This window comes from Budorcas taxicolor, chromosome 4 (genome assembly GCF_023091745.1).
Source record: "Budorcas taxicolor isolate Tak-1 chromosome 4, Takin1.1, whole genome shotgun sequence".
NCBI lineage: Eukaryota > Metazoa > Chordata > Mammalia > Artiodactyla > Bovidae > Budorcas > Budorcas taxicolor.
Genome location: NC_068913.1, coordinates 53,808,548 through 53,833,062, shown reverse-complemented (window position 1 = coordinate 53,833,062; position 24,515 = coordinate 53,808,548). Strand labels below are relative to the sequence as shown.

The following is a 24,515-nucleotide window of genomic DNA, read 5'->3' as shown; positions in this document are numbered from 1 at the left end:
AACAGGAAGATTCCAGTGAGGCCTTCAAATCAGCACAGGAACAGGAAGGGATTGGGTAATGAAGCAAAAACTTCTCTAGAAAGTGATTTTTTTCCATGTTTAAAATGAAAGGTATAGAAGAAGTTACAGCAGGTAAGGGAAGAAGGCCTCAATGGGCTCTGGTGTATGAGGGTGAACAGGGAACGGTATGAGAGGTAGTGGTGGTGAAAACAGGGTAAATACTCAATGGAAATACAGGCTGTAAAAATACTGGCATTTATGTACTTGTGTATAAATAGCCACTGCTCTAAAATGTACTCCCTCCCCTCTTGTCCTTCTCCCAAGGGCCCCAACTCCTAGTGAGACAGCAGCTAGCCAGCAGGACATTAAGGCACAGCTCCAGAGCTGGGACCAGGCCTGGAATGACTCCTTGGTGGCTCTGCATACTGGTTATTAAATTGTTTTTATATCATACCTAGTGATAATCCTTATTATAATCCAAGCTATATTATTTTTTAATTCATCAACAAAGGCACATTTGGGCAGTCTCAACTTTCTGTGTGTTAAGAAATCTTAGAAAGATGACTGCATTTTCAAACCTTCTTATCACTATAAGTGGTCAAACTTTAGACTCCTAATCCTGGAGTAGGAATCAGATGAAGCCAGCTGAGAATATGAAGAGGACCCAGGCAGGTAAGGATGGGAAGAGGAAGCTGAGCTAAGGGGTTTAGGAGGCCAAGAGAAGGAGGTGAGAGAACATAAAAGGCAGTGAACTTCACAGTCTTGCCATGAGCAGGCCCTCACTGCACTACTTAAGAATCCCATACCCCATAAGCTGTTAACAGGTACCATAGTTATTTACCAACTTTAAAATGTTTCATTGCCCCAAAAAACTCTTTAAGATCATTTTCTTGTCTTTAAACTTCAGTTTTTCCATTTCAAAGATGGCTGGTTTGATGATCTATCCTTTAGCTCTCTATACAGTAACATTGAATGCATGAGCTGACCTTTAAGACAGCTTCTTATTAAAAAAAAAGGTGGGAGGGGGCAAATGAGTCTCCATTTACCCATTTTTTTTCCCCTAGTCAATAATTTAGAGAAGCCATTAACCTGCTTCTAAGCCTGAAGTTATCTGTGTAGGTAACAAAGAAAAAATATTTTTAAACATGATTATTCATTTCAATCTTGTACTCTGCTAACAATGTCATACTTCATCTTTTCTTTATATCTCATAAAGTTGGATGCAGCCTAGTATCTAAGTCAGCTATTATAACCAGAATATGATCTGTTTCTCTTTGGTGCCAGCTTCTTGTTGGGGCAGGTTATTGAAGAATTTGTGGTTTTTCCTCTCATTAGGAATTCATTTTGGCCTTGACAACATTTCACTGATCATTATGATTCTATGTGCTATGCTGACTTTGGGGTGGAATCCCCAGGAAGGCTGCTTTCCCTTCTTTAAGTTCTAGTAGAGCATTCACTCAGGCCTCCCCACAAAGTCCATTCCTTACTGGAATGCAGGACATGCTGTCTCCCTGTTCCTGTTGACTTTTTTTCACGGTCAAGATTACTCATCACAGCTGAAGACTGGGTAACAATAGATGGGAAACAGCTTCTACATTTTTCCATAGAACAAAACTCAACTGCTTTGCAGCCAACATTTATGAAGGAGTGTTTTAGAGAAGCCAGTTCTGACCCTGCTGTAGAGAAGAAGCCAATTCTGACTCCATTTTGGAAACTGTTTGACTTGCTTTTCATTGCTTTTGTTATTATAATCATACATAATGGCTTGCTTCAAAGGACGCTGCCCCTCTGCCTGAAACTAAAGTGCCTTTGTTAAATTCATAGATAATCTGACCCTGCCCACTTGTGAATAGAAGAGATTAACACACCCCTTCCAAAGGCTGGCCATTCTCTGGAGTTGTTTTGCAAGACTGAAGACCCGTGAACTTTACTTCCCCACTGCCTCTGTCTCTTTTCTGCCTTTTGATTTTAGTTCCTCTTTACTTCTTTTTCTCTGACTCTGTAAAAGAACCTGGCATCCAGACCCCGGCAAGATGGTTATTTTGAGGCACTAGCCTGCCATCTTCTCTGTTAGTCGGCTCCCTGAATAAAGTCCCTTCCTTGTCTTAACCCCTAGTTTCTCAGATTTATTGGCCTACCGTGTAGGGAGCAGAATGAACTTAGACTTGGTAATAGGAAGAATTAGAGGAACGGTAATCTTTCAGCAATTATTAGAGGTAGACTAGGCACTACACAGGGTTTTCTGGGTAGCTCAGCTGGTAAAGAATCCACTTGCAATGCAGGTGACCTCTGTTCAATTCCTGGGACAGGAAGTTCCCCTGGAGAAGGGATAGGCCACCTACTCCAGTATTCTTGTGCTTCCCTGGTGGCTCAGATGGATGTGAGAGACCTAGGTTCCATCCCTGGGTTGGGAAGATCCCCTGGAGGAGGGCATGGCAAACCACTCCAATATTCTTACCTGGAGAATCCCATGGACAGAGGAGCCTGGTGGGCTATAGCCTATGGGGTTGCAAAGAGTTGGGCACAACTGAGCGGCTAAACACACACACAGGCACTACACAACACACTGATCCTGACACAGACACACCCCTCCCCTTTGCTAGACTATCTTGTTTGTTAACATGTTCTTGCCCGGAGAATCCCAGGGACAGGGGAGCCTGGCGGGCTGCCATCTATGGGGTCACACAGAGTCGGACACAACTGAAGTGACTTAGCAGCAGCAGCAGCAGCAGCAATCTGTTTAAATCATTTAGAACCAAAATTAAAAACCCAACTTTGGGAAGATCTTTAGTATTGTAATAATGACTAGTCAGCATAATTAGTCATGCCAACATCTGTGACACTTCTCCTCCCTTATAGTTGAAATTCATCTTTTCTTAAAAAATTATATTGCCTTTCTGCCATCAACAATAACAAAAGCCTGTGCTTTGTCATTCCCTTTATGTGTTTATGTTTTCTCTCCACCTCCATAATCAACTCTAGGAGTTCCATCCTCTATTTCTCCTTCTCCTCCTTTTGTACTCATATTCCCTTTTCTAGACTGCCATGTATCCTATGCCATTTCTGGTATAGTCCTAACTTTTTCAAGTCATAATCTGACTTTTGACAGCATGTGGAACATAATGTAAAATGTCCTTTCCATTTTTGGAGAGTGAATTTCCTAACAATAATAAGTGAACTTGTCTTAAAGTAAAATGACTGATTATTGCTCAATTCATCTTGTGCTGATTTATAATAAGGTAAAGAGAGAAGCTCCCGATTTAGGAAGTTTCTTAGATAAGATATTTTAACTCCTAAAAACTTTTTTAAATTTTTAATCAATTACTAAAAAAAAAGAAAAAAAACAAGCCTCCTTTAACTCACAGTCAACTACTTTAAAAAATGTCTGGAAAACTTGAAACTCCAATTAAATATTTGTACAACTGTAAATATTTTATGTATTTTGTAAACATGGCATAACCTGTTGGCACAGATTTCCTTTGTTCCAGAAAATAAAATTATAGAAAAGTTAAACATTTTAATTTCTTATTTCAAAGCATTTGGGAGACGTTTCAGAAGTAGTTGCTGCTGCTGCTGCTGCTGCTACTGCTAAGTCGCTTCAGTCGTGTCCGACTCTGTGCGACCCCATAGACTGCAGCCCACCAGGCTTCCCCGTCCCTGGGATTCTCCAGGCAAGAGCACAGTGGTGGTTGGTAAACGTTAAATTCTGCAGGCCTGTTTTTCCAAGTTTCCATTCACACAGACTAAATGTAAACCAGTGTCACCAAAAGCACACCACACACGCACCCACACGGATTCCTTCCTTGTGTTTAGGTATGAAATACACCTAAAGATTCTGGGTCACTTTTCATCCCTTCCTGATAGTTGTATCTTAGGCAGCGATGGAACTTGGGCGACGGGAAGAAACGGCTTAAAACAAGGCAGAATTCTTTCTGAAGCTCGGTTGCCCATACTGGGCATCTCCGTGCACGGTCTTCGTCTCCCTCCTCCCGTCCCCACCCCTGCTGGGATGATGCACTGCGAAAACATTAGCTCTCCCCAGTACGCCTCTCAGTGGCTTATAGCTGAGAAAATGTTGCCCCAGGTTTAAAATATCTGCCCAAGGAGCCCAGCGCGAGTGAAACGCTTTCTCGTTGCTCTTGACTCCCTGCGGGCTCTCCCCGCCCTGTGCTGCCATAACCTTGGGGATGTGCCTAGACCCGGCTCAGCGCACATCCCGGCCAACCGCGAGCAGAACAAAACCTTGGCGGAGAGCCAGGAGGCTCCCTCTCAGCCACCGCCGCCCCCTCCCCCCCATCCCGCCGCCTCACCCTCAGCGCCTTTTTTTTTTTTTTTTTTTCTCCCGTACAATACAAGATCTTCCTTCCTCAGTTCCCTTAAATCACAGCCCAGGGAAATCTACCCAGAGCCTTCAACCAGCCACGAGCCAGAATGTCGGGGGGCAAATACGTAGACTCAGAGGTACGCCTGGGTGGGTGCCTCCGGAACGCGGCGCGCGAAGAGAGCTGCTTCTGCTATCTCCCACTCTAAATATTCTGACTGCTTTGCTTGCCCCAGCCCTCTCTCGACGTTGGAGCACTCCTGGACTCTGGCATTGCTGAGGAATGGGCTTGGGCGGGAGGTGAAGAGGAGGCAGGAATGCTTCATGTTTTCCTATTAGGAAGGGGACCAAGGGAGCCTAGGGGCCTAGGTCGCGGAAAGAGGGGGTCGTCGGGGTCCTGAAATTGGGTTGGTCGGACTGAGGGCGCGTTTCTGAATGGCTTAGGGGTTCTGCCTTATTGAGAGACCCCCATGGTCCGGCCCCTGTCTGCTGGAAAGTGGAGAGCTAGAGTGCAGGGTGGGAACTCATTCACTTGCAGTCTTGGGGACAGTCCCCACGACTCCCCACCAGGCGCCTCAACCAGCTGGCCGGGGAGGCGGCGCGCGTCATGTTTGCACTTTCCGAAGCTCTTGGGCCGCCTCTAAAACTCTTCCTGCATCTCGGCGCCTGGCAGGGGTGCTTGAATAAAGCACCCTCCTCCTAACTACCATCCCCCCACCCCCCACCTTCCTACCACCTCCCGGCGCTCAGGCTCTGCCTGGGTGTGGAAACCTAGTTTTCCCAAACGCAGCCGCCGCCGTTCAGCAACCGGCCAGGGGTCTGGGAGTGACCTAAGGGTGGGTCTGAGGAGTTGTGCAGGTGGAATATCTTTCTAGACAGTATAGGGGGTCTGACACTTAGCTCGATCCAAAGATAGGGGATGCTGGCTTGTGTGCATCGGGGGGTGGGGGGTGTAAGGGGAACTGTTCAGGGACAGAAACGGCAGAGGGAGGGTGGAGGACGCGGGCAGGTGCAAAGGATACTTGGCCAGAAAGGAACGAAAATGGGAACACTGCGTGGATCCGGGGTGGGGGTTCATCGTGGATCTTAAGGATGAAGTTAGAAGGAATTGTGGAGAAAAGGGAAATAGAGACCAGGGACTGGAGCAGGTGAAGAGGTGGGAGAGGGTGGCCTGGCGGAGAGAGGGGCTGGATAAAAGTCGGAAGTCGGATCCCCTCCCCTCTGTGGGTCTCCGCGGGATTCAGCGTGTTGGGAGTGAGTCGGGCTGGGGCCGGGCGGACCGCGCTGCGGGGTTTGCCCTGACCCCTGGCGGTGGCGGGCGAGGGAGGCAGGAGCGCCCAGCCTGGTACCGAGGGGTGTGGTGTCCTCTCCCCGATCCTCTTAAAAAGCCTGCGGCGCCAAGGAGTTTACTGTGCGCGGAGCCACCGCTTCGAAATCGGTTAGTTCGATTTTGAGCCTCGAGGTTTGCCTCGCTGCCAAGGCTAACTTTTCTGATTGCGGATTTTTCTTTTGGAAATCTCCTTCCCACCGCCGGTGCCACCCTCTCCCTCCGGGCCGTCCGCCCTCTGCAGGGACATCTCTACACTGTTCCCATCCGGGAACAGGGCAACATCTACAAGCCCAACAACAAGGCCATGGCAGAGGAGATGAACGAGAAGCAAGTGTACGACGCGCACACCAAGGAGATAGACCTGGTCAACCGCGACCCCAAGCATCTCAACGACGACGTGGTCAAGGTAAGGTGAGGTGGCCAGCAAGGAAGGGATGTGCCCCGAGGAGACGCTGACAGGGCCGCGACAGCTCTGTCTGGCTAGTAGCCTGTGTTTCTTTCCCTGACTTTGCCACACACTCACCATTTTCTGGGGCTTGATGTGCGGAACCGCGGTCGTCAGAAATGTCACATCTCCCCTACCTGCTCCCGCCAGTTAGTTCAGCTGGAATTTAGCTAACTTGAGTTTTGTAGGAGTTCATATAACTGCACCCTTCTCCTGGCGTATGAACCTCCAGATCTCAGTAACAGTCAGCCCCGCACCCCTTGAGAGCGGGAGGTATTTGCTCTGCAGGTCATCCTCTCTCCAACTTCAGGTTGAAAGTCTAAGTGAAGCGTGGTGCTCCACTGCATATAGAATTAATAAGCAGTGAGATGGTTTTGTAAGGTATTATGCCAAAGGTAGCAACCAGAGTACTAACCGGGCAGGTTCCCCCAGTTAAAATTAAGATAACCTGAAATAATTTTCTTAAAAATATGGATGGAAATGCTCCTGACTAAAGATGAAATATGTGTGTGTGCATATATATGCAGAATAGAATTGAATATTTAATATTTATAAGAAGGGTATTGGAAAAAATATGGTGTTTGTTGTACACAGCTAAGCATATTTACACAACCAAAAATAATATAATATGTGCCTGTAGATTTCTCCTATAGACCTCTAGTTAGTTGTGGAGTGTTGCTTCTTGAGCTTATGGGACATTCAGGTTGGAGTTCCTTTTTATATTTCCAGGATGTGCCTGGTGAGATTAAAAACAGATTAATTGAATGGGTATTGGCTAAATTTAGATCTGACTGGGTGGTCAGTTTTTAATTATCATTGTGTTATTCAACTTTGACCCTTTTAGTAAATTTTATCAGAGGAATTTGTTGCTTGAACCCGTCTTGATTGGGAAATCATAGTCCTGAGCCATCCTTGGCAGGGTGTTTTCTTTTAGGAAAAGGGAAGGTCAAGGGAATTCCTAGCCCTTGACCAGATTAAAGTGTGAAGACCCTTGAGGCAGCCAATGGGGTGGATGAGCAGTTTCCACCTACCCAGCATCCTATCCAGGATGGGAGGAGCCATAGTTCAGAGACTGTTCACATTTATGAATAATATATTTCAAAAAGGGGAACAATTTAATCTGTAACTGGAAGGAAAATGGAACAGTCAGAATTGAGTCTCTTGGCTTGCTGGTGGAGGAAAAAGGAAAATTGGAGCTTTAGCAGATTTTTCGACTAGCCAGATTATGGAATACTTAAAAGCAGCAGCAACAACAAAAGTAGCTTATAAACTGGAAATTAGAATTGCTAAAAACTATTTATTAAAAACATTACCTTAAAGGACCAAAGGGCATTTTTGCTTGTTTCCCTTCTCACGTAGCTTTGAACAAGAAGGAAAAGTGTCAGGAAAAGAGGCAGATTTCAGAAAGGCCTAGCTTCATCTCAGCCTCCCTGTTGTTCCCCTGCAGTGGAGAGGGATTCCTGGAGCAAGAGAACCTCCCAGGATGAGTCAGAGAGGCCAGTAGTGTGGATGTGGGTCTCTACACATAGCATGACTAAGTTGAGAAAGAAAGGCCCCACTGGGAAAAGAGACTGCAACACAGATGGAAAAAAGGCATAACAGGCTTAGTGGAAATAGCAGTTTACAAAATAGCATTTCAAAGAGCAAGTGTGGGGATCTTCATATTAAAGAAATTAAAAGGAGGAGATAGAGCAAGCTTCCGATGGCTTAGAGAAAGCAAATCCCACCCACTTGCTCATAGAACTCTGAGCAAAACAAGACAATCAGACAGAAAAATCAACCTTGAGAAGAATTTCGAAGGCCTCTTGCTTAAAGAGGCCTTTCGAGAATGCCTTGCAAAGAAAGACCCAAAGAGTACCATCTGCCAGTAGGGCTGGGAAAGGAAGCCTATGCCCAGTGGAGACGCCTATCTTATATTTCTTTTCAAGTCCAATCATAAATGTAAGGATAGAAACAGTGACCATCCTCTCTGTGTTACCATGACAGTAAATAATAAATCTCTGCAAATTTTACTTTTGACAATATATATTTCTTAAAATAATAAAGGCACTCAAAGCTTCACTCTTAATGCCTAGTAACTTAAAATTTCATAAAGAAATGGTGGTCAAATGAATGTACTGTTAGAGCTACCCAGTCAGGTAACAAAAAGTGTGTTCTAAAAGCAAGCAGCTCTGTAAAAGCTGCCAATTCTGTCCAATACTATAGTCACTAGCCACTTGTGGCTATTTCAATTTAAATTACAAGTAATTACATTAAATGCAATTTAAAATACAGTTCTTCAGTCACACCAGCTACATCTGGGGTTCTCAACACTTAAGGTTAGTAGCTACCATATTGGCTAGCACAGATATAGAATATCTCCACCTTCATGGAAATTACTATTGGACAGCACCACACTTTTCTTCTCTTTATGTTAAAAATGTCCCCATACCAAAGTTAGAAACTTATAGATGGAGAAGAAATGAAACATAGATATAAATGTAAGGAGCAGCCCAGTGTGTCTCCACAGTATCTTCTAGTCTCATAAAACAGCTATTTAGGTGGAGAAGAAAACTCAAAAGCTAGAGGTGCCATGAATTTATATTCATGAAGGTGGAGTATTATTACCTATTCCACTGGTGATAATGACATAAGTTAGACTACAATTTAGTTCCAATAAAACTGGTTTATTCTTTCACTAAAGGTTTGTTGTAAGATGTCTGTATAGGCATTTATCCAAAAAAAGTCAGTGATAGATTATTTTAAAAATTTCCTCTAATTAAAATAGAGGTCATACCTCCAGACCCTCCATTCTCCGTCTGCGATTTCTGTCTTCATTCATATGTTTACTGTGTACTATTTTGATTTTGTAATAAAGAAAATGGCTTCAGATTTATTACTCTGGTATCACAATAGCCATTGATCAATTTATTAAATTCCTAACATTTGCTAGAATAGACACGGTGCTACGTTCTACAAGGGTAATTCCTAAAATAAGCCCTAGCAATCACAAAGATCAGAGTTAATGAAGATGAGATGCATATAGATTAAAAATACACACACACACACATATACACTATCACAACAGTAAGTCATTGTCAAATGTTAACTAATTGGTCTTTTTTTTTTTTTTTTTACTTTGACTGCCAGGAAACATATAACTAGATTTTAAGTTTCATTAATCCATGTTGCTTATTCTCTCATATGGTTTTGAATTTTCACTTTTTCAACTGGCATGTTGTTTTATGTGCCCTCTATTGTAATGCTTCTCATCATCATTTTGGAAAGAGACCAAATATATACTATAATAAGAGCTTCCCAGGTGGTTCAGTGGTAAAGAACCTGCCTGTCAATGCAGGAGACATAGAGATTTGGGTTCAATTCCTGGGTCGGGAAGATCCCCTGGAGGAGGGTGTGGCAAACCACTCCAATCTGTGGAGTGGCAGGCTCCTGGCAGGCTATAGTCCACGGGGTCGCAAAGAGTCGGACACAACTGAAGCAACTTAGCATGCACTCAGATACTATAATAAATTAAAAGAAAATAGTATTGAGCATTGCATAAAAAAAAGTTTATTTAAAAGTGAATCATATCAATTATCTTGATCTTAGTAATAATTCGGCAATATGAATGTATATCAAGTCATCATGTTGTATACTTTAAATGTTATATTTGTCCATTATTCCTCAGTAAAGTTTATTTTTTAAGTTTTTTAAAAAGTGAATGAAACTGATATTGTTAGGGAGACCCTACTTGGATAGGGCAATAAGGTGAGAGAAGAAGGATATATTATAGAAAGTTTAATGGAGAAGGGCATGAAGGAGATACAATCTGAGTTGGGTAATAATGGACAGATGGAGTTCCAATAGGTGAGAAAATTATAGGAGAACATTCTTAATGAAAAAGCATGGAGATGGGAATGCCCCACACAGGACATAAGGTTTAGTAGCTAAACTAGGAGGTATGGTAGCCCATTTTTGACTGACATTAGAGTTCATGCTGCATAGTCACAGATCATAAAGATGAAAACACTGAGTGTGGCCAGATGATAGAGCCCTAAGTCCAGTATTCCCAATAAGTTTGAACTGTATTATGTCAGCAGTGGGGAGCCAAGAAAACTTCAAGCTTGGGATGACATGATGAAGGTGGGGCTTTTTGGAAGATGACTGGTGGAGGTACAAGATGTAGGTAGCCAGTCTGGATGAGGAGCAGTTATGATGTAACTGCATCAGGGTCCAGACATGAAATGAGAACAGGATGTGGTAACATTGGAATAAAACCACATAAGCACAAAAGGACAGAATTTTAGAAATAGAAGAGAATATAATGGTTATCAAATTAACCTCCCATTCCTTTTTTTTTAACATTAAGAGAAATTTAAAGGTTAAGAAAGGTTAAATTTTTACACACATGTTCACATGGTTACTGTACAAAAACAGATATTTTCAGATATCATAAGGGATAAATAGATAAGATTATGTGATTATTGTCATTAAAGGAGAATTCTGAGCCTAGCTCTGAGAAAAATCAAGACATCTTAGAGGAGATATTTTTGAAAATAAAAATAATGCATTTATAACTTTCTTTTCTAAAAATTTAATGTAATATTATTAAATATACACAGATACAAAGTTTTCTTTAGCAATCAAGGAAAAAACATACAAATGGTAATCAGACCAGTTTCGGTTTCAAAATCACAGCCTCAAGCCACCATGATCCCTTTCAACTATAAAGCATTCTAGAGCCATTAGTGATTAATATCAACATAAACGATTTTAAATTTCATGTTTGCTTACTATACTTATAATCAGAGCACAAGATTTAAAAGATCAGATTGACCCAAAGCACTCAGCACCATGTTAATAGTCTCTTCTGTTGGAACTGGTATTGGTTTTGTTTATTTGTTTGTTTAGGAGATAGGCGTACAAGATGGTTATTACTACTCTGCCACATGTAAGATTACGCATGGCATTCAGAATCCCCAGTTTGTAAAAGAGCACTGTGGTCGTTTTTGGTGGGAAATTATTCTCACATTGCTGAGCAAATAATGATATTAAAATGGGAGACATTATTCATTCTTAACCATCTGAAATATTTTCAAGATTAGTCAACAATGATATACATTTTAAATGCTTATTAAAAGAAAGTGTTATTTTTTTCTTTCTCTACCTCATAATATCAGTCAAAAATTATTGAAGCATTAGCTCAACTTTGGTTCAAACTGAACAAACTTTCATATCATTTATTAAAATTTAAGACAAAATACACCAAATATTCTTGAATTATTAAAAAGTTCATGATGTGGTGTTTTATTCCAATTAATAGCAGTGTTGGCTACATTTTAAAGTGTCTTGAAGTAAGAACAGCTGCAAGAGTAAGCAGCATCTGGAAAGTTCAGTAATTTGTGAAACCACCTGCTTATGCATCCTGCCCACTCAGGTTTATAAAACAGCACTTTCATATTCCACATGAAACTGCTTTTTAGTTTGCCCCTCTTTTAAGCATAAGTTATCATTCTCTATGATGAAATGTTCAGAGTGAGCTGGTCCCAAGATGAAGAGGTCTCTGTGCCCTGAACTATGGGGTCCTGGGCTCTTTCGTGATTCTTGTGGCCAAATTTGCAGTGGGAAAAGGGTAGGGCCGCTTTTTTCATATGAAGATGATTTAAACCAAGAAATACACTCTCTTCTTCCACTTTTTGGACCCTATATATATATATTAATTTAAATTACTATACTAAAGCCCTAGAGAAAAAGATTTGCATACTATACTTCTGTTAAAAGAAGTTTTTATTTTTTAAAAAAAGCCTTCATCAAAAGCTTAACCATCAACCTCTAGAAATATGCTTAACCATAGGTGCTCAGAGGCACCTTGACAGTACAAAGAGTATTGTGTCAGGAAAATACATTTTTGAGACTTTGATAACCTTATTTTTTGAAACTTGAAAGTAATGATTCTTAAATATATTAGACACAAAATTCTGTTTCTTTAAAAATCAAGAAAAGACATGCACACAATAATCAGGTCAGTTTTGGTTTTAACCTAAGGACCAAATGCTTTTGTGGTCTCTATCAACTGGAAAGTGTCTATCCTATTAGTGTGGGACTGAACACCAAGGAAGAGGGAAAGTTATGTCAGGACAACAGGTTTCTCAGCCTCAGCAGTACTCAAGAGTGGAACTTAGAAACAAAGAGCAAACTTGTTTGACTAATGAAAGCCAGTTAACCCCAGCCCTAAAAATACTTTAGCAAAGCTGTTTTATGTATCTGTGCTTCAGTTTCTCTAACTATAAAGAAAAGAATGAGAGTCATTCTCATATAACAGCATTCCTCCCTCAAACCCATTTATCTTTCAATAAATGACTATTATATACCTACTATTATGCACTGCACATTACAGTTGGAACAAAAGCAGACAGGAGCATGGCCCACAGAGGTTTTGACTATCTTCTTTGCCTCTCTTCACACAGTTTCCTTTGAAAACTTTTGCTGAAATTCCTTTACCAAATTCCACTCTCTGTTAGATATGCAGATGATACCACCCTTATGGCAGAAAGTGAAGAGGAACTGAAAAGCCTCTTGATGAAAGTGAAAGAGGAGAGTGAAAAAGTTGGCTTAAAGCTCAACATTCAGAAAACGAAGATCATGGTATCTGGTCCCATCACTTCATGGGAAATAGATGGGGAAACAGTGGAAACAGTGTCAGACTTTATTTTTCTGGCCTCCAAAAATCACTGCAGATGGTGATTGCAGCCATGAAATTAAAAGATGCGTGTTCCTTGGAAGGAAAGTTATGACCAACCTAGATAGCATATTGACAAGCAGAGACATTATTTTGCCAACAAAGGTCCGTCTAGTCAAGGCTATGGTTTTTCCAGTGGTCATGTATGGATGTGAGAGTTGGACTGCGAAGAAAGCTGAGCACTGAAGAATTGATGCTTTTGAACTGTGGTGTTGGAGAAGACTCTTGAGAGTCCCTTGGACTGCAAGGAGATCCAACCAGTCCATTCTAAAGGAGATCAGCCCTGGGTGTTCATTGGAAGGACTGATGTTAAAGCTGAAATTCCAATATTTTGGCCACCTCATGTGAAGAGTTGACTCATTGGATAAGACTCTGATGCTGGGAGGGATTGGGGACGGGAGGAGGAGAAGGGGACGACAGAGGTTGAGATGGCTGAATGGCATCACCAACTCGATGGACATGAGTTTGAGTGAACTCCGGGAGTTGGTGATGGATAGGAAGGCCTGGCATGCTGCGATTCATGGAGTCGCAAAGAGTCAGACACAACTGAGCGACTGAACTGAACTGAACTATCTGTTAAAATCTTAAAACCTTCAGGACTGTCTTTTTAAATGCCTCATCAATAATGCTTCAAATTATTCCTGAGCCAGTAAATAAGACTGGCAGAAAATAAGGAGCATATATTTTTTAAAACAATTTGCCCTTGCTTTGGTCCTATAAAAATTGTAACTAACTTATTATAGAAAATATTTCAGTTCTCTAATATTGTCTCTTCCCATATTAGTGCTGAACCTTTAATCTTTCTATTGAAAATTTAAAATTTTCAACCTTTTAAAAACTTCATTGCCTCTTTGCAAACCCAAGAGGGCTTTCATATTCACCTGGGCATCAGAGTCATCACAGGAGTTTTTAAAAATACAGATATCTGGACCCACTACAGAGCTACTAAATTAAGAGTATATAGGAATGAGGCCTAAACTAGGGGCTCTTGGCTCCCTAGATTATGAAGTCAAGTTTAGAAATGATTGTATCCAAGGTCAGCTTAAAGATATACACCTGGTTGTTACTATCCTAGGAGAACAGTCACACTGTTCTAGTGTGACTAGATGTGTGTAGCCTAGATGTTCTCCCTGCCAGAATACTTGAAGGTTGCGTGCATGCAAGCTAAGTAGCTCAGTTGTGTCTGACTCTGTGACCCCTGCTAGGCTCCTCTGTCCATTGGGTTCTCCAGGCAAGAATACTGGAGTGGGTTGCCATGCCCTCCTCCAGGGGATCTTCCCAACCCAGGGATTGATTCTCAGCCCCTGTGTCTCTTATGTCTCCTGCACTGGCAGGTGCGTTCTTTACCTCTAATGCCACCTGGAAGCCCCACTTGAAGGTTCAGTTCAGTTCAGTCGCTCAGTCATGTCCGACTCTTTGTGACCCCATGAATCACAGCACACCAGGCCTCCCTGTCCATCACCATCTGCCGGAGTTCACTCAAACTCACGTCCATCGAGTCAGTGATGCCATCCAGCCATCTCATCCTCTGTCGTCCCCTTTTCCTCCTGTCCCCAATCCCTCCCAGCATCAGAGTCTTTTCCAATGAGTCAGCTCTTCGCATGAGGTGGCCAAAGTACTGGAGTTTCAGCTTTAGCATCATTCCTTCCAAAGAACACCCAGGGCTGATCTCCTTTAGAATGGACTGGTTGCAGTCCAGGGGACTCTCAGGAGTCTTCTCCAACACCACAGTTCAAAAGCATCCCAGGGAGTTTTGAAACACCATAGACAGTTCCCAAATCAGCATTGCTCAATGGCCCTTCATCCCGTGAGGCCACTTGGGCTTACAACCAGCTGCAGGCTTAGAGCCCCAGGATGACCTAGGGTTGGGGTCATCTGTTCTAGGTTGTCCCACGCCCCTGAGTAACTATTAACAGTACCCTTTTCACGCTCAGAAGTGTCCCAGTTTGGAAGAAAAAGTATATGCTCATGAATGAATTGGCAATGACCTGTAACTGATTCTTATACCTGGAATTCACCAGAAGTCCCTGTTCACATTATTTGTTTTAGCAAATGGGCAAAATTTCCACATTCTAGGAATGTCATGCTTTTCATTCCTCTCCAGTCTCCAGCGTCACCTTTCTCGTATCCTTCACTGGGCCATCAAGCTGCACTCTAACTTGGAGGACATGCTCTTAAGTACCAATCTACTCAACCCTCAGACCTTAGGTTTCTTTCCCGGCAACACAGGGTTAATGAAACCAACATCCTTCCATCACATATTTTGTCAGCTACTCAATCAAAGAGTAGAAGCAGCAGCAGCAGCAATCAAAGATTAAAATATTTAATTTAATTTGATTTTTTAAATATTTAATTTAATATTTAATATTTTTAATTTAATATTTAATATTTTTAAAATATTTAATTTGATTTTTTTCATTCAGTCCAGGAAACATAAAATGGCGTGCTTTCATATGAGCCATTGTTTAGTGTGGGGGAAGTGCTTTTAATTTTGTCCTAAAGGAAATCTGCATGATCCATGTACTGTGCAACTACCAAGGGAATTTAATTGGTAGAACAAATTTACACCTGCACATAATACATATTTCCTGCCTCTCCTATGTTGATGTTTTAGATATAAAATACATTTTGTTTTCTTTATTGAGCCTTGAGAAGACGTCTCTTGTCAGTCATTATTTCATAGCAGGGGAAGTACATGTTCCTAAATAACCGAGCTTCCCCTTAGTCATTGTTAGCTATTTAGGTAATGAAGAGCAAGTCATTTTTAATTTTTATAAGACTTAAGTGTTGATAGTATATATATATGTGCTTAATATATTATAGCAATTTAAAAGTGAAATTTTTAAAAGTGCATTCAGTATATAAACCTTTCTTGAGCCCAGCAAGGGCATTATAATACAAATAGACATTGATATATTCTATGTAAAAAGATAAACTACATCCAGAGACTACACTAGGTCATCTCACTGATGCAGGCATCAAACACAATTTCTCATTTATAGTGAAGAACTAAAAAAAATGCTGACTTCTGAACCCAATTAGTGAGAAACTAGGAAATTGGGAGGGAAATAAATAAAGATAAAGAAAGGACAACAAGGCCCCTTCTCCCTACCCTGCCACTCACTCTCTGCTGGACTAGGTTTTAGGTATGCCAACTCCAGGACCAGCCACATCCATTGCTTTGCATAGTGCTGGCATATCTAATGACATGATCAGGTCCAGGCACTGACTATTAATTCTCAGCCCTGCCCCCAAGGGGTTTAGAGGTTATCAGGAAAGTACACGCGCAAACAAATAGTGTGGTCACCGTAACTTGGGGATGGCCTATAGCTGAGCACAAAGCAGAGAGTTCGCAACAGTCTCTAAAGCTGAACACCAGGCACACGTGGCAGGAAATGGGCGCCACCAGAGGGAGCAGCAGGAGCAAAGGTATGGAGGCCTGAGGGCACCTAGCATGTTTTGGGCACCAGTGGCAGGTCAGTGTAGCCAGAGCAAGGGATCCAAGCAGGAGCCAGATCAGCAAGGCCTTCTGTGCTCAGGCAGAGCATTTGTCTCTTTGCAGTCCACAGCAGGTGTTTTTAGGCCAGGAAGTGACCTGATGAGATAGGACCTCTGTTAATAGAAAGGGCTCTGTTAATAGATAGGGAAAGGTGTGCCAGATGTACAGGTGGTAGTGAAATAGGCATGGAGCGCTTTCTCCAGTACTTTCTAAAAGCTAGCTTGTTGGCAAAGATTATTTTACTTACTCTTCCAATGGCCCTTTGAGGAAGTAGTATTATTTTCAGTTATATTCACCTGGTAGATAAGCAAATTCAGGTCTAACCATTTGCTCAGGATTTCATGTAGGAAATGGTACACTCAGAATTTGAACCCAGACCTCAGGACCAGGGTTCTCAATCACTGTGCTCCAGTGCCTCTCTGTAATAGATCACAATCTAAGCAGACAATGGTGTCTCCATAGCGAGGAAAGACATGACCGTGTTCTCATAGCAGCTGAGCAGCATTTGGCAGGGGGGTTCCAGACATGGTCTGTTTGTGAAGTGACAGGCCTACAGTTCTAAGGCCAAACTTTAGATCCTGGTAGGTGAGTTGGAGGAGGAGGAGAAAGGACCAATGTAAAGACCAAGATAAAACCTCACATTACAAGAAAATATGCAAAGTGGGTGAGCAAGCTCCCAACAAAGCAGCAAAGGTCAAATCCCAAAGACAGATGTGGGGTACAAAATAGGGATGTGTCCCAGTGATTAGAAGTGGAATACACGTTTGGGATGAGACAAGCTGCAACGCTAGCTTGTGTTGAATTACCTGAACCTTTAAAGCACCCTGACTGCCCAGGTTGGCCATAGCTCCTGGGCTGTAACTGATCCTGCCTGGATGTGCAGGGAGGGGTAGGTATGAGTAAATGAAGCAGGTCCTGACATGCACTTTGCATTTAACAGCTTCATTTAAGGTTCTCAGTTTGTCTGCTCAGATATTCATGCCATTACAGAAATACATTGTAAAAATAGGAAACAGTTGAGAAAACCCCTAGTTTTATGCTGGTGGGAGAAATGCCTATTTAATCCTGGAAAAAAGTTTCTCTGAGATTTCCTCCCTGTAATTACGTAATTGTTCTCAAAAACAAATGCCAGAAGTAAGGAACAGACTTAATAGTGCATTTTACAAGGCACCATTAATCTCTCAGAAAAACAGTTAAAATGTTCTGTCAATCATAGCTCACTGTTTGCCTTTTCTATATTATTAGCAATAATATATAGCTGGAAATGGGCATACAAAGACGTGTTCAGGAAATGGAACTGCATTCATTGGATTTCATTGCCAGTTATTTTGGAAGGTCAACAGATCCCTATTTCTCACTTGTTCTTCGTGTCAGGTTTATTACTCATATGTAGGGAGAAATTGTCTAAAACAGTTAACAACCACCAGTTCACCAAAATATTTTGGGTAAACCTTTCTCTTATTCTAGCTATAAAGGTAGGAATGAGAGTCATTCTCAGATAAAGTGCTCCCCAGAAAGCCCATTCAGCAAATATTTAGGAAGCACTTACTCTGCACCATGCGTGGAGCCTGCCATGCATCCTACTACATCCGAACCTGCCTGACAGAACCACAGCCACCTGCTAACCCTCACCTCAGATGTCTGGGCCTCTGTCAGCCCTCCCTGATGGCCCTCATCAGAACTGATTGTCTCTTCTCTTGGCTCCCACCACACTGTGGTTTTGTGAGTCCTTCAGAACAGAATATTGGCTCCCTGTGGTCTCAGGACTGTGGCTCCCTGGTGCTTACCCAGGGCCCCCACTGAGTCTGCTATCAGAAAACAGATGCCGAACTGAATCTGCTGAAAAGAATCTGAAATTTCTTTTTTAACTGAATATTTTAAGTGAGTGAAAAGACAGTAGGATTATGTCACTGTCTTCCTTTGTTCCTTTTCTCTGCGGTGGCCACATTTAAAGCCTTACAAGGAAAAACATTTCCAAATAATTGAGAAATAAATCTAAAAACATTCACTCTATCTCAAGTAAAGAGAAAACTCATTCTAACATGTATATATATTTATTATTAAAAATTCTTTTTAATCCTGTTTGAAGAGGACACAAATATGCCTCTCCTGAGCCTTCCTATAAGCAGCTAAGACACCTGGACAATCTCCCAGGGCCTGCAGGATAAGGCAAATCTCCTAGGTAGATGGCAAACAGGGCAGGCATTCCCAGAATGCCAAGAGATACCACTGCTGCCACTTGGCACTTGTCTCCTACAGCCAGAAGTATGAAGGCTGAGAGTTGGGTCTTAGGCTACGTGAGAACTCCCCTGCCAAGAGAGAGGTAGGAGGACTTCCTGTCAGGCTCTCCATATACCTTTGGACAATTACAGGGGTCAACATCAGAGGAATGACTAGGTCAGGAGAGAGCCCTGAAGAAAAATCCAAAACCTGATGAAAAAAACAAAGCCTAAAGAAGACAACAGCTTCGAAAATCCCAAGCCTCGTCTTCCTGCTCTTTCATTTTATTACTTCTATATATTAATTATACAGAGCTCTGAGATTTTACTAGCTGGGAGGTGGTGGCTGTTAATCTACCATTTCAACAGCATAGAAGTTTCTTTGTACCTCATAGGTGGTCTCTCAGAGATTTCAGATCTCTTCTCAGGAGCAAAACAGAACAAAACAAAAATAAGCAAAACACTTGAATATTTCTAGGAGTCAGACAGTATTTGTTTCATTATTGATATCTGGGCTAAGTGAATGTTAGCTCCTTTTCCAGACACACTTCTTTCTCTCATCTCTTGTGATACAAAGTGGATTTACTATAATAAGGATAAGAGTAAGACATGTCAGTGGTAGTCGCTCAGTTGTGTCCAACTCTTTGCGACCCCATAGATTGTAGCCCACCAGGCTCCTCTGTCCATGGAATTCTCCAGGCAAGAACACTGGAGTGGGTAGCCATTCCCTTCTCCAGGGGATCTTCCCAACCCAGGTAACAAACCTGTTTGCCCACATTATAGGCAGATTCTTTGCCATCTGAGCCATCAGGGAAGCCCCAAGACATGTCAATTTGATTCCAAATAGTTTCCCTATCAAGAAAGTATAGGAAATCAGGATAATTTAATATAAAGTAATAATAATTTAATATAAATTAAATAATAATATAAACCATTATTCAGTTAAGCATAGGTAGAACTAGAAAGCTGCCATTAAAAAAGGACTGGTATCTAATACACAACCAGGAACACAGTTTTAGCACATTTACCATTTTATCAATGAGTGGCATGAGCAAGTTAAGAGGACCCTCAACTTACAAATGACACTAATTATAGCAACCTTGTTAACATCTATGATAAAAATAATATCAAAGTGATTTTTGGCAAGTTACAAATATTCTATACAAATAAGATTAAAAACCAATACAAAGTGAGATAATGTTAAAAGACTAGGAATACAACATATAGCTATTAACTGGGAAACAACTAGGCAAAAATATGAAGAATAAGAAAATACCAGGAGAGGGTTTCTCTTGGTATTTCTGTGGGAGCTTGTGATGTGGAAAATCAAGATGCTTGGTGAACACAATGGATATGAAAACCCTTTGTAATAATTCTCTAGCCACTAAGGGACCAAGATCTCCTGGGTGAAAATCACTATTGTAAACATACCCTTGAATGAACATCAAGTCCCATACCCCTCGGGTAATAGGGCACCCAAACTAAGTCTTATCAATTGTTCCTGAACATTAAACATCTCAAAAATTTAATGATATTTTAAAGGAAATATAATAAATAGATTCAAAAGGAGAATGCAATCCAAAAAAAAAAGTCATAGACAAGATTCTCTACTTTATTTGCTATGAATCAGACTTACTAAATATGGGTTCTGTTTTGAGCTTATGAGGGAGGTGGAGATGCTAGAAAGTTCCTATAGAAGAGCAAAAGGAAAGAGACAGGGATGAAGAGAAACACCCAGGTATGGCTGGGGAGGGACTGTCCTATCTGGCAATTTGTTAGAAGAGGTGAAAGGGAACATAAAATGTCAGCTGCTTTTAGTTATTGCTAGGATCTTATGAGACTTACAAGGGAATTATTGCTCAGATGCAATCACCACTCAGGACAAGGAAAAAAGGAGGAAGGAGTTAGTTTTAAAAAAAAAAGTTATATTACGTGGGAGAAGAAATTCCAAGTAATGAGTGGTTAATCCCAGGAATGTGTCACAAGAGGTCGTTTTGTAACAGTTGTGTGTTAAATTCCTAATTTGTCTATGTAGCTTCTCAAATCCTTCTATCTCTACAATTACAATTTGGTGTGTAAGAATACTGACACAGAGTCTCATAACTAAGCATAGGCATATGTATGAACACTTTCCTCTATTCCTGCAGGATACCTGGTTTGTTTGGGGGCAAAGAGGAGTTGATGTGGCATTGTGTTAACAGTGGTTGAGAATGCAAGTGGTAAACATCTGAAAGTAGAACACTGAAAAATGCATGCATTGTATGTTCCAAAAGGTCAGTATGAAACATTATCTTTATGGCAAGCCTGCCCATCCACTCCCTCCTACACATTGCATATTCACACAATTTTGTAGCTTGTATAAACCCCTATTGTGATTTAAACTCATGAGACAGTGTGGCTTCTGCAGAGGGTGGCTGTTTTGTGACTTTAGACTAGTGGTTCTTTATACTAGTTGCAAATCATCTGGGGAACATTTAAAAATACTGTTGTGCATGCCCCATCCCTAGAAATTCTGATTGAATTGGTCTAGGATGGGGCCTAGGCCTATGTATTATTAATTTTATTTTTTGGGAAGCTCCCCAGGTGATGCTAATGTACAGCTTGAATTGAGTCTGGTTTCAACTCAGAATTTCTATATAATAAAACCATGCATCATGACAAAACTGTAAGCACTGCAGTGGGAAAATTATTACTTCTCTAGGTCTTCATCCGGCAGAGTCCTTAGAATTTTTATTGGAATATGATGTTTGTCACTCAAATTCCTATTTAAAAAATGCTTTCTGGAACTCTGCTCTAGCAGCTATATAAGATAGACTTTGTACGTAGGATAAATCTCATGTTACTTACGTAATTTAGTCCTGATGTTTTTCCCTTTCCTTTGCTCATTCTTTCTATTCTTCCCAAGAGGAAGGTCAGCTGGTTAAGAGTATCAGAACATCATCCTTGTTATCCCTTTTTTAACTTGGGTTCATGGTTCAGGCATATACTAGAAATGGAGCTGACAACATGCACTGGTTTCTCTCCTAATGGTGTAGAGGCCACAGGAAGTTTCACTGGACCTAGGGATGGCAGTGTCCTACATTTCTCCAGACCTGGCACAGAGAAGAGAACCCAAGTCACTGAGAAGTACTTTACTGATGCCAATCATTCCTCAGAACAGATGGGGAAACTGAGTCTCAGAGGAAATCTGAATTGCAGCCCTCTCTTGGACACTGACCTCAAGTATTACCTTGGGCCTTGGAAAAGTCACTTGGATCCTTTGGACAGCAGTTTCATCATCTACAGCAATCAAGAAGTTGAACTGGAAGATTGCTAAGTCACTTTTTATTTCTAGTGATTCCAGTTAACCAGTATTTATAAAAGTGTGGAACATTATAAAAGCACATAAAAGTCCATCCAGAGAGAAGGGTGGAGGACCCCTCATCAATGCTATTTTTATTACCTTCTTCCTAGATTTTACCAGTTGTCATTTTCACTTTTAATATTAAGGCTGTGGGACTTAATTAATCATTTTTTAAATACTGAGCTATCAACAGATGGCATGCTGAATACAAATATACCACAAACAAACATTTGGTCCTGAAGAAAATCAAGAACTGGAGTTCATTTCCCCTTCTCATTTGGGTTCAATACTCTGTGGTCTTTCTTTTTATTGCCCATGCCTCCAAATTGGCTGTTTGTGTTCCAAGATAGATCAGTTCCAAAGTTGGTTACAAACTTTCTGTACTTTTTATTTTTTTTGACCAGCCAATTCCTCTTGGTTCACATAACAGAAGAGTGCATCATCACGTGCAACTTTAGTTAAAGCAATGGTGTTAATAAGGTCTAGCTAAATAGAAAATGCTCAGACTTTCTGAGTGCTGACAGTTGTCAAATTCACCTAGTTCATATGGCCACATTTCTGAAGTTCTTTTTAACAGCCCATCTGTGAGCAATAGGATCAGATGACTAAGAACTATAGGGCAGAAGCACTATGACTTTGAATCAGATTTTCCCATTACCCAGCTATAGAGTCTGTTTCTCTCTGACCCATATAAAGTTCAGCATTTAAGACCTTATGTGATTTTAATCCCATCACTTAGCACCCTGGCTGTATGAATATGAAGGAAAACATTAATTTGTTCGAATTCCAGACGCCCTGAACATTCTCTGGGAACTCATCAGCTCCCTAAGCTAAAGCTATGGGTTTAAACCTAAATCTAACTCTGTAGGTTTCAACCTAAATTTCATGATAAACAAAAACTGAATAGATCTGTCTTCCCTGTCTTTGATCATTCTTTTTCCAAAATTACTATGACTGCATTAGAACAATAGAATGCAGTCAACAAATGCAATCACTAGCCCCTGGCCAGATAACACATTCCAAACTTTATTTCCTAAAGGAGATTTTATCAAGTTTGTGCTCTTATAAATAGGAGAAAGAGAGAAACATAACTTTGCAAATGGAATCGTTCATTAATTTATCCATTTATTCAACAAACATTAATTTAGTATCTACTATATTCCAGGGAGCTTATAGCCTAGCAGCAGAAATAACCTCACACACACAATCAAACCATTAAATAAGTGTAGGGTATATTGGATGAAAAAAATGGTCTGGTCTAAATTCAAGAGGTTAGTGATTTGGGGAGGGGCAAAAAAGTGATTCTTCTGTTACCTTAAAAGTAAGGAAGTGTACCACAGAAAGACATCACTCCTCCTTAATAATGATTGTTGAGCAAGCTTGAGCAGCCAGAAGCCATCCCTATTTCATTTGCACTGTCCCCTTTTCAAAAACACTCGTACCCAAATCATAGATCCTATCCTGGTTCTGTTTCCTGATTTCATTTATTCCATCCTTAAAAAGTAGGTACTTCATAACTACTGAATAAACTCACAAGGCCACAGTACTGTAAACCAAAAGTGCCTGAAATAAATATGCAAGCATTCTAGGCTATAAATGTTTCTAAAGTTTAGGTTACAGCCTTATCAAATTGTATTCTGATTTTTCTAGAGCAGCAGATTACAACCAGGGATAATTTTTTGCTCCCCTCACAGGGAACATTTGGCAATGTCTGGAGACATTTTTAGTTGTAACAGTTTAGGAGGTGCTACTGGCATCTGGTCAGAGAAGGCAATGGCACCCCACTCCAGTACTCTTGCCTGGAAAATCCCATGGACAGAGGAGGCTGCAGTCCATGGGGTCACTGAGGGTCAGACACGACTGAGCGACTTCACTTTCACTTTCACGCATTGGAGAAGGAAATGGCAACCCACTCCAGTGTTCTTGCCTGGAGAATCCCAGGGATGGGGGAGCCTAGTGGGGCTGCTGTCTCTGGGGTCGCACAGAGTCAGACATGACTGAAGCACCTTAGCAGCAGCAACTGGCATCTGGTGGTTAGAAGACAGGAATGTTGAGAGTCACACTACAGTGCCCAGGACAACCCCCCAACCCTCACCCTAACAACAAAGAACTAGCTGACCCAAAATGCCAACAGTGCCCGGATGAAGAAATCCTGTAAGAGAGATTGGAAGTTGTGTCTTGGGAGCCACATAATGGGCAATGATTATCCTTGCTTAGGCCCTACAAGGACCCTAGTGTAAATCCTTTTCCTCACTAGCCATGCAATATTCAAACCTGCAGAGATTTATTTCATTCATTTTCTATTTGTTTAATAAACAGACGAAGCACTGGAGGGAAAAATATTCCAGCAGTGAAGTAAGATGAAAGCTATTAGTAACCCTAGTTTGACTTAAGTGAATAGTAGGAAACAACATCTGCCATCAGGAAGTGAGTTGTAGAAACTGAAAAAAAAGTTAAGAGTGTTTAAAAAGCTCTGGTTCAAACAAATGTCTATGTGAACCAATGGGTAGCTTGAAAACAGTGAAGACATTTCCGTTTCTTATGTCTTTGATAGAATGGAAAGAGCTTTTATTTTCTTTAGCGTGGTAATCATTCATATTTATCCTATGACATGCCCTAAAAGCTTAAAGAATAACAAAC

At 41.2% G+C, this 24,515-nt stretch overlaps 1 protein-coding gene across 2 annotated transcripts in view; it reads left to right on the top strand.

Moving 5' to 3' along the window:
- The first annotated feature begins 4,381 nt into the window (after window positions 1-4,381).
- Window positions 4,382-24,515, top strand: part of CAV1 (caveolin 1) — a 36,712-nt gene continuing 16,578 nt past the window's right edge. The window contains exons 1-2 of one of the 2 annotated variants that reach the window (XM_052638537.1): window positions 4,382-4,461; window positions 5,893-6,057. In XM_052638537.1, coding sequence (XP_052494497.1) covers window positions 4,432-4,461; window positions 5,893-6,057 — 195 coding nt within the window. In that variant the 5' untranslated portion in view covers window positions 4,382-4,431. Of the gene's footprint in view, window positions 4,462-5,629; window positions 5,760-5,892; window positions 6,058-24,515 lie in introns of those variants that run through there. The other variant, XM_052638538.1, reaches the window with a different exon arrangement.